The following is a 10,746-nucleotide window of genomic DNA, read 5'->3' on the forward strand; positions in this document are numbered from 1 at the left end:
AGTGAAAATACTGCTTTGTTCCTCTCATTCAGAGAAGAAAACTCTTTGAGGGATGGACCAATAATATATCCTATCTAGAAGTGGGAATGATAATCAGATTTCGTGTAAAATCTTGTCACAAAAATAGTTTGCTTCTGGCTGCAATTTGAAGTGAAAGTTTTGCACCTGCCTAGGAAAAAATTCCATGCAGTGCAGAACGAGCATGCAATGCATTTCAAAAGAAGCATTGCCACACTGACTGAAAAGATCCTATCACTGATGACATCCTTACATGCATCACATATGGTATCGCAGTCATCCCTTTTCAGTACAAATGAGCTCTCAGCTAGCTTTATCTTTGCACAAACCTGGGATGAATGTGGGAAGTTCTTTCATGCTGGCTCTTGCTCATGTTGATGTCAACAGTAGTGGGAAGTGCAAATGACTAGAGAACATTTCTTCTTGAACTGTGTATATATCAAGTCTCTGTGAACTATTGTGTACATGTGGAAATTGTTCATGTGCAGTTCCACAGCTTTTGCTTCACCTTATTTGTTTATTTAGTATACTTTTATTCAGCCCTATAGCAAGATTTTAGGGCAGGTTACTAATCAATTAAAGTACAGATGTCCTAAGAGCTCTGCAGAACAGATAAAACAAACTTAATGACAGCTCAATCATAAAAAATACATTATGGAGTCAGCAGGACTCCTAAAAACAACAAACTAATGCTAGCAGTTTTTTTTAATGCCTGTGCAAATAGGTGTTGCAATGCCAGCAGAGTCAGTGGCAGGTATAGTCCTTCCATAACTTTGGATATTGTTTATGATTATGTCCTAGAGTTAGATTGGAAGACATCAATGGAACCAGCTTTTTTGGGGGGGGGGGATCAACTTCTCACATTGTTCCAAAACCCCCACCAACACTGAGGAGTTAGGAGTGACAGGTTATTTACTGCCTAAGTGCAATAGGGAGAAATGCCCTTTTCAGAAGGGAAAAAGAGACATTTCTACATAAATAAAAACCCATTGGATAATTTCCCAAAAGATGAATATTTATGATCTTCCTACCAACCATATCCATTTCATTTTAATCTTGATTAACATAAATTGCTCTAGTCCACCCAGTAGCTATCTTACATTACTTCAATCTGTGATGGAATCATGCAAACTATGCTTGCTGAAATTCCTCTTCTATGTAACAGTTAAAACTGCAGGACCCTTTTCTCTTTTTTCACCTGCCCACCCTACCTGTTTCATTTATTTCATATTTTTATGCTGCTTGATTGTAAAAAGAAACCCTACCTAGCAGCCATGGACACTCCATTTGAATTTACTATTGCTTTTTTTAGAGTAGGACTGGGCCAAGGCACTGAAGCAGAATTAAGCAACATTGGAAAGAAGTGAATATAGAACAGTTGAATGTGCATGTTACTATATTCCAGGGGTAATCTATGTTGCCCTCAAGATGTTGGACTACAAGTCCCATCATCACTGAACAGCATGACCAGTGGTCAGGGATAATGGGAGTTGCAGTCCAACAACTTCTAGAGGGTACCACATTTGGCCACTTGAAATACTCCCAAATTTGGACAGCAGTTTTATATCCACTTGCCTAGGAGTAAGCCCAGTGAACTCAGTGTCACTTACTTCTGAGTGGATCTCCATGGGATTGCACTGTTAATGTATTAAACAAGTGCTGGTTATAAGAAAGACTATATATGAGATTACTTTAAAAGCATTCCGTCTCTAGGCTAAACAAAGAAAACCTATGCAATGCATATATTGTGTGGCAAAGAGGTGTAAAGTCTAGTGGCAAGATTGAAAAGTGTAAAAGTACTAACTGTAAAATAACATGGTTTAGTAGTCAGATTTACACCATTGTTTTGATGCAGAATCAGTTGCAAGATTTATTTTCATACTTTCTTCTTCTTGCTGATTCAAATCATGAGTTAATTTGCCTTGATTTCATCCAGACACCCTGATTTAAAGCCCCCCAGCCTAAGCCACCAGTTTTCTTTTCACTAATGAAAGTAGGTCCCTCCGCCCAGGCAGTTTCACTGTATCTTATAGAAGCATTGATCCAGTTTAGAGATTAACTCTAAAGGAGCATAGGAGTCAGGCCATTGGTCCATCTAACTTAATATTGTCTACATTGACTGCCAGTGACTCCTCAGAGTTTCAGGCAGGAATCTCTCCCAGCCCTACCTAGTGTTGCAGAGCGTTGAACCCTGGGTGTTTTGCATGCAAAATAGCTACTCTGAGCTATAGTCCTTCATCTTTATTCTCCCCGAGACTGAGCAGTGAGGTGGAGTCCATTTGAGATGCTGGGGAAATGCACATGTTCTGCATTCCTTCCTCATGCTGTAGCCCTTTTCCTTGAAGTGGTGAATGATACTACACTACTAGGAAGCATGCCTTCCTGACAGATACTATCTTTTGCTTCATTTCTTAGTACTGAGAAGAATGGGGAAGGGGAGGGAGTTGGGTAGGTGGGTTAGCTGCTTTTTCTGTTAGGATGGAGATGTTGGCAAATCTTTACATCTATTTGTTAGCTCAATCCAACCTTTTCTTGGCAGTTTGATTGGTAACTGATTTGAGTCACTTGCTCCTGTCTGTCTGTCACTGTATCTTTCCACCACCCATTAGTAATTACATGAGCTAAAGTGGGAGGAAATGTGGGAAATAGGAGATTTGTATTTGTGTGGCTCCACATGGGAGGAGGGGAAATCGCAAAGGACCAAATGTTGCTCTTTATGCTCTCACATCATCATCTCAGTTCCCCCCCCCCCTGGGTAGCCCTTTCTTAAAATTCTGCTTCCTAAATCTGTCTCTCTGTTTTCTTTTTTGGAATACCTTCTAGTATTCTGTATGCGTGTGTGTCCTTCATTTGTTGTAGGTGGACAAATAAGCTTACTAACAACATACTGTTATCCCTGTTATCATAGTCTCTGTAGTCTTTCAATATCCACACTTGGAATCCTTTGGAAAATACGAATAATTGTTAACTGGCTTTCTTAGCTCTAAATCACATTTGGCTACCATAGTTTACAATCGGTATCTAAACTTCTGTTCACCTGGAAAGGAAGTCACCTTGAAACACAACATATATTTCAGGTGGAATTCTAAATACTTTGGAGTTTTTCGTGAAATTCCCTTTGGGTTTTTGTTTTTTTAAAATCGGTTGTAGGCCTGGCAACAGGATTCAGCCTGGTTGGGCATTTCTTGGAGTTCATGCACTGTCAGGAGGTCGGTCCCTTGGCAACTGCTGACAACAAACCTGGTAAAAGAGCATCAGTAGCTGCCACCAACGAGTGCATCTGGGGTCTGCTTCCCCCTTCAGCCTGAGCTATGCTTTCTGTTTTTGTTGCTGTATACAAATATTGCCTCCTTGTTGGGATTTGGCCTGGACCAGCCCTTAGAGGCATAGGAATAGAAGTGGAATGTTTGCTGCCTGCTATTTAATGGTGTGGGAAATATCAAATTGAATATCAGAGACAGGAGGGGTATGTGAAACCAATAAAATGTTGCAGTGTGCAGTGCTCCTATTCATGTTTACAGTCAGCCATGCTCTCTTCCAGAATATTTCATTCTCCCTGCCCCATGTTTTTAGGACCACCTTCTTTACAACAGGCAGTGTGTTCTGCTCCCACTGAGCAGGCACAGTCCTCATTGAGCTGTTTTTGTACTCCTGCAAACTTAAGGGTTTCCAGTACTTTGAGGCTGTCTCATCTAGATAAACCTGGCTTGTGGCTTTATTTTGCAGCTCTTTGGTGCACATTTTTATCTCCACGCCCCCATCATTTGGCTGTAACAATCATGTTTTCAAGGGATATAGAAATTCAGTTGTTGTTGTTGTTTAAAAGGTTAGCATGCTTTCCAAGAAACAGATGGGTTTCCCCAGCAGAAGTTGATGACTGTAAGCCTAAGAGAGGAGGAAAAGCTCCTGAAAACAATTAGACAACCAAAGCCAAAGTTGCTGTAAGCAACGAGAAATTAAAAGGCTATAAAATAGACCTGGAAAATCCTGAAGTGCAGACACACCTTAAAAGTAAATGATGGGAAAGGTCACATCTAGAGATGTTAAGGGAAAAGGAGATTTCCTTTCCCATGCCTTGGCTCTCAGCCTGGACAAGATTTGATACTTTACTTTGTAGGTGGGGGCAGAGAAGTTGTTAAATCAACTATATTATAGACCTATGACATCACACAGGGCAGCTTCGTTTTGCATGCATTTGCCTAACTCTGAGAAGCTGCAGTGAGAACAAAGGTCCTGAAAATAGTTAACTACTGTTTGCACAAAGCAATTAAGTCCTAAATCATTTTATAGCCTTTAGTACCAGGGCAGTATAAGTTCATGTAGACTATAAATGCCTTCTTCTGTGTTACAGGTTATGAGTATGTATCAACTTTCCTCACAGACTTGGAATTTCTGCCTCAAAGGGGATAGATAGTAGAACACCTCAGAATAGTAACTGTGTGCTATTACATGGGAAAGTGAGGCCCTCTAGTGACCATTTATAGTTAAGAGCATATCATTGACTGCAACTGGTATTCTACAGTTGTGTGGATATCTTTTTAATGCAAACAAAGCAGTTACAATGTTTTATGAAATATGTATTTGTCCAAATAAACAGGGTGATGTTGAGGATAGTGTTATGCATGTATTAGCATCAATTTCGTAATGTGTTTCGATAATTGTTTGTATCAGCCTTCCCAAACCTGGTGTCCCTTCCTTGTTCCTCATATTTTTTATTTCACTAGATTATTTTTAGGTCACCTAATAACAAAGGTGGTCTAGCAAATAAAATAAAATAAAAATGCACACAAAGTCACAAATAAAACAGTAGAACAAAACACAAAAAACAGGAATAAAATACACAGTACTAAAACATTTAAAGTAGAGAGCAGATTAGTCAAATCCACTGAGGTTAAACAATGTTTGAATTTATAATACTTAGAATTAATGCTTCTCAGAATCACCCACATTTTATTAAGCCCCTTTGATATGGTTGGGGTTGAGCCTACTTTCAGTTGGCTACAATCAGAAATTGGGCTGCTATTAATATATCCAAAGTTAATCACTTTTGGATTTGCATAATATCTTCATTCAAGCAAGCCTTCCAAAATTGACTGTCATTTTAGCATGACAAGACTGAGGCACTGTTAATGGGTGGTTCGCTAGATTGGATGGATGGGATTACACTCCCTCTGAAGGAGCTGGTACACAGTTTGGAAGTACTCCTGGATTGATTGCTGTCGTGTGAAGCTCAAGTGGTCTTGGTGGCACAGAGTGCCTTCCATCAGCTTTGCCTAGTGCCCCAGCTACACCCCTATCTGGACACAGGGATAGCTTAACTTCTGTTAACCTCTAGGTTAGATTACTGCAATGCGTTATCCATGGATCTGCCTCTGAATACAGTTCAGAAACTTTAGTTTGTGTAGAATTCAGCAGCCAGGTTGCTGATCGAACTGTACTACCAATTAGTTTCCAGGCCCAATTCAAAGTGCTGGTTTTGACCTAGAAAGCCTTAACAGCTGAGGAACATAATACCTCTAGGACCACCTCTCCTCATATGAACCATCCTGGATCCTGCAACCATCATATAATGCCCTTCTTTGTGTGCCTTCTCCGCAAGAGCTCTGGAGGGCAGCAACAGGAGAATGGGCCTTTTCTGTAGTGGCTCCCCTTTTATGGGATACTCTCCCCACTTGGCACCCTTGTTACATACCTTTAGGTGCCAGGCAAAAACATTCCTCTTCCAGGCCTTTGGCTAATTAAACAGTCTATGGCCTTTTAAACTGTGATGGGAGGTATTTTTCTTTGTTACAATGGTATGTCTTTTTTGTGTTTGTATATTGTAAGCCACCCTGTGATCCTCGAATGAAGGGCAGTATGCAAATCATATAATGTATGCAAATCATATATTGTCTTACCCTTTGAACCTTCTTGTTCATCATTGAGTACACTGGCTGGTAGAAGCTTTTCTTGAGTGTGAATTCGTCTCCCACTTTTCCTCTGCTGGCCTTACTGAGGTTAGCATGTACCCTGATTAATGGTGGTGCCAAGTTTAAGTGAACAGAGGGAATTCACACTCAGTAAGGGAGAGTGTGATCAGTTGTACGACCTGCGTCTCTTAAGACCATACTGTGTCTTCAGTGGCCTCATGGGTCTCATGTTCTGTAGCGTAGTCCATATAGGCTGTTGAAAGGGGAAAGGGGGATTTCTGCTTGTCATCCTGGGACTTATTTTGCAGCATACTACAGGGTTCTGTATTACTCACCATATTCAGTATCTATATTAAAAATCTGGGAGAAATTAACCTTGAGCTTTGGAGTGCAGTAGCATCAGTCAGTTGATGACATTGAGCTCTGGTTTATGTTTCCATGTAATGCAGAAGAATTGCTTCTGCATTTATGCAGTGTTTGTAGACCATGGTTAACAGGATGGGTACTAGAAGTTTTTGACCGAATACAGAAAAGCTAAAATTGTGATTGCTCCAGGTCCTTGAATTTCTGAGAAAAAAGTAGGATTTATCTTTGGTATTTCTCCTGGTGGCTGATGTCAAATAACCTAGATACTCTCCTGAACTTGTCCTTGGAGTTTAAGTGTCCAGGCTGTTGTTCACAGTGCTTTTTACAAGCATCTCCAAGTGCAACAGCATCAACATTTTATGTAGGATAGATATTCAGTAACCACCATACAAGCTTTTGGTAACCTTGAATATGCCATTCAGTGTTAAATACAGTGTTAAATCCATAAGAAAACTTTGGAATATTTAGCTTGTGGAGTAAGAACCAGCTTCTGAAAGCTTAGTGGCGGGAAGAACTTATTAGATCTGTCCTGAAACAGCTACCATAGGTACCTACAGTTCTAGGTGCTTAACTTTTTAAAAACCCTAAAGTGCTTTGGGATTGCATGTTTAGTGAAAACTTCTTATGGAGCAGGTGGATTTCTGCAGAGGTGCAGTTACAGTTCTATGTTGATGTTAAAGAATACTGAACAGACATGGGGCAGAGATCCCCAACTTTGCAATGTTTTAGAAGTTAGCAGTGTTATTTTTACTCAGACATTCAGGATTTTGCTGTAATGTTCATCTTTTGACATTTCACACTTTAATGCCTAAGCCGCTTGGTTGCTTTCACAAAGGCAGGAATACATTCTTGCTCTATTCCTTTGCTAGAGCGGGGACATAGCCTGCTCCATTTCCTGTATAAAGACCTTAGAGCAGTTGGGTGGGATGTTATATCACCAGTAAATAAACTGGTATAAACATCCACCACCTCTCTTTCCTGTTTGGCTACCCATAATGCTATAGTGTAACTGTCAACATTTATCACTTACTGATGGCATTAACACTATCAAATGGTAAAAGAGGTCATATAATTAATTCTTCACTATATAAACAAAACCTTTAAAAGTGAAAGCCATTCCTATAAGCCATTCTCTTGATTCAGACACATGTTGCTTATGTCAAAAACAAAAGATTCAACTGCATCACATTCTTAAAAAATAACAACATATAAACCAGCCCCCAAAGCCACACAAAATATGCCCACTGATAACTACAGATTTATGTTCAAACATTGCCATGCCTAGTTCATATACTGTTTGTTAGCAGCTAATGAAATCAGCGTACAGGGATCTGTTGTCTTGTGCTTATTTTTTCCCTCATAGATGTTGATTTCACATAACTATACCATCTACATTGCACCATCTGCATAGATATCAGATGATGAAATGTTTTAGAAGTCTGCTTTATTATACTTATTTCCCTATAAGTCGATGTGATTTGTCTTTAACCTGCTTTGAACTGGCTTAATTTTCTTAACTGTATTTAGATTAGTGTGTTATTTATATCAGAGATACCTTGTTCTGGATATAAGACCATTTTCATTTCACATTTGCAGGTGCTGCTGTTTTTTCAAGCGAAGGAAAAGGAAAACCATTCAGCGTCACAAATGACTTTGGAAGAAGGCAGACCATGGGGAATTACTTACTTGCTCATCTGCGATATCGTGATTAGTGACCACACGTTTTTCTGGCACCCCTGTTTCAATGAGAAGGTCCTCATACTTGCTTTGATTTGGTGGTTCAACATATTTAGTTTGGATCATCTCTTCTGGAAGCTTTAAATCTGTGTCCACATGAGTATATATTTGACCACTAAGATACTGGACCAGTGGGGGAGAAAATGCTGCTCTTTCCTCCAGCAAAACTAAACTGTCATAGAAAACATTAGCAGTGATTAGCTGAAGACCAGATATTTCATAAGCCTGGCATGTGCTGAGGTTTTTCTGATGCCATACCGAAAGCAGGTGATTTTTCAGAGAACAATGGACATGAAAGCATAACTACCCAAACATTTGAAATACATCTTGCTTTAAGATTTCTTTTGTCAGCAACACTTGCATTGATTTCCCCCTCCCCCATTGCTTTGAAGGTACTGCATTTGCAAAATTGTTACCATTAAATCCTATCAGAAAACATGGTACAGTCACTGCCTAGTGGTACTGAGACAGAAGCAAGAGAAGGAGTCCTCTGATGCCAAAAGTCTGTGCTGTGGTTTCTAGGGGAGCGGGTGAATCACTGTTGGTAAAATCTGGATTTAAAACTCAGCTTTTGTTGTGCCTCTAATTGAAATGCAGTGTAGTAGAAGTGGCAATAGTGCTTGTACAGAAATAATGTTTGTATAATGCAAGTTGTGCTTCCAGTTATGTCCGACACAAAGGCTGAAACTTCAACAGAAAGATGTTTAGGAGTTATGAAAAAATACACTACAAGGAAATAACTGTGAACATGAATCGGGGAATACATTCAAAAAGAATTTAATCAAAAGCTAGTGCTGAATAACAAGTTTCAAAGAAGGTCTGGATGTGCCATGTAACAAAATTTAGGTCTGTTTGTAAATTATTTTGCTATTTGATTTAAGAAAAGAAATGGATTGGATGTAATACTGCCTTTAATGAATGCTAGCCCTTAGGTCCTGATCACAGCGGGGGGTTCCTGCAACTTTCTTACGCTTTGGTGAAATATTGCGACACTAAGAAACAGTTAATAGCCTTGGTCAGGTACTTTCCTCATAGCTCCTTGAAGTGCCTGTATTATGAACAAGTGAACTGTTCAGTAGAAAAGGCAGCCCCCCCCATTGTTTCATTTAAAGCCATAATGACAGAGGTGTGCTTTTGTCATGTTTAGCTGCCAGCATCATGTGGAGAATGGAGCAAAGGAAGTGAAATGGCTAGACAGATTTGTTGACCAAAACTCAATGGTTTGTTTCCTTTTAAAAAGAGCCTCCTAGAGCTAACTTTTAATAACTTTGTCTATCAGTGCATGCCTTTGGGCATACTTATTTATTTTTAATATCTTGTGGTAACATTCAAAATGTGTATTAAAATCGATAAATGCACACCTTTGGATTCATTATTGCATTTACAGGGATTGTTTTGTAATTTATTTTTTTCCCTTAACAGCCAAAAGTGAAGTGCATTGTCTTGAATTAGGTGCACATAAGAACACATTGTGCAGATCTGGTCATTGTTTGTCACTGTTGCTGTTAATGACTTTAGTAAATCCTTGATATACAAGCTTGAACCTGGCCTATTAAAACATAGACGATATTACTTGGTCGAAAGTTTTCACTCTACCTGTTTGTATTATGGATAATGTCTTAAACTCCCAATGAGAGTTTTTAATTTTTATTTGAGCTGAGAAGGTAGCCATCCTAATGTGAAACACTTTCTTTGCAGTATTTGACCAAATTTTTCTTCATAATATTTGTAAATACATACAGTATCCTATCATACACCTGTTCGATTTCATCTTCAAGGGTTTCTTTGGCCTGTACAGTGTTTATATGATCTGAACTCCTTACACATAATCCAATTATGGACTTGAAGATTTAAAAAATATAAAACCTTTTTGTTTACTGCAAAGACCAGAATCTAGTCATGGCTATTTAGCAATATTTTTTAAGTACTCCACTTTAATGCTAAGGAAGACCTTGTCCTCGCAACACACAACTGGTCAGTAGTAAGTTATGCAGTTATGTTCAGGTTAAGCCAACAATGTTTGCATTTATATGCTTTTTCCCTGTCTAAACTAATGAAATCAACATTGCCTGAATGTCTGAATAATAAAACACATCCCTGTTTAAAAATATGTAACAGATGAAGAAGAAAAAATAAAGGTAGTTTTTTTACTTGTCTCTTCCATCTTTTCCACAGCATTGAAACTGTGAAGATAAGGGACTACAAGGGACAACTGGCCTATTTCCACTACCACTAAACTGTTTTAATTTAAAGTCTGTACACAACTATGAAAAGAATAGGCATATTCCATGACTCCATTGCAAATACAGGCTTGCAGTAGCATGTGCTACTCCTTCAAACGCCAAGCTGAAAGTAATTACTGACTGTACTCTAGTTTTTAACAACTTCAGATATGGAGTAATGTATCTAACCTAGGCTTGCAAAATTTATTTCATACCAAGGTGAAGGTATGCCATCTCTGATTCTGTTTAGCTTAGTGACACACTTGTTAAGACCTGGTCTAGCCTGTACTAGTTTGACAAAGTACATAAAACTCATAGCTAATATATACAGTGGTACCTCGACGTACGAATTTAATCCGTTCCGAATGCACATTCGTAGGTCGAAAAATTCGTAAGTAAAAAAAAAAACGATTTCCTCATAGGAATGCATTGGAAACGAAAAATTCTTAAGTTGAGTAAACCGCATCTAAAATTCATAAGTCGAGTAAACCCCA

The 10,746-nt window shown here is 38.9% G+C and overlaps 1 protein-coding gene across 6 annotated transcripts in view; it reads left to right on the plus strand.

Annotated features, from left to right (window-relative positions):
- Positions 1 to 10,180, plus strand: part of CSNK1G3 (casein kinase 1 gamma 3) — a 52,184-nt gene extending 42,004 nt beyond the window's left edge. For all 6 annotated transcript variants that reach the window (XM_033164455.1, XM_033164458.1, XM_033164459.1 and 3 more), the window contains one exon: positions 7,890 to 10,180. In XM_033164455.1, coding sequence (XP_033020346.1) covers positions 7,890 to 7,944 — 55 coding nt within the window. In that variant the 3' untranslated portion in view covers positions 7,945 to 10,180. The remainder of the gene's footprint in view (positions 1 to 7,889) is intronic.
- The last annotated feature ends 566 nt before the right edge of the window (positions 10,181 to 10,746 follow it).

This window comes from Lacerta agilis, chromosome 11 (genome assembly GCF_009819535.1).
Source record: "Lacerta agilis isolate rLacAgi1 chromosome 11, rLacAgi1.pri, whole genome shotgun sequence".
Lineage (NCBI taxonomy): Eukaryota > Metazoa > Chordata > Lepidosauria > Squamata > Lacertidae > Lacerta > Lacerta agilis.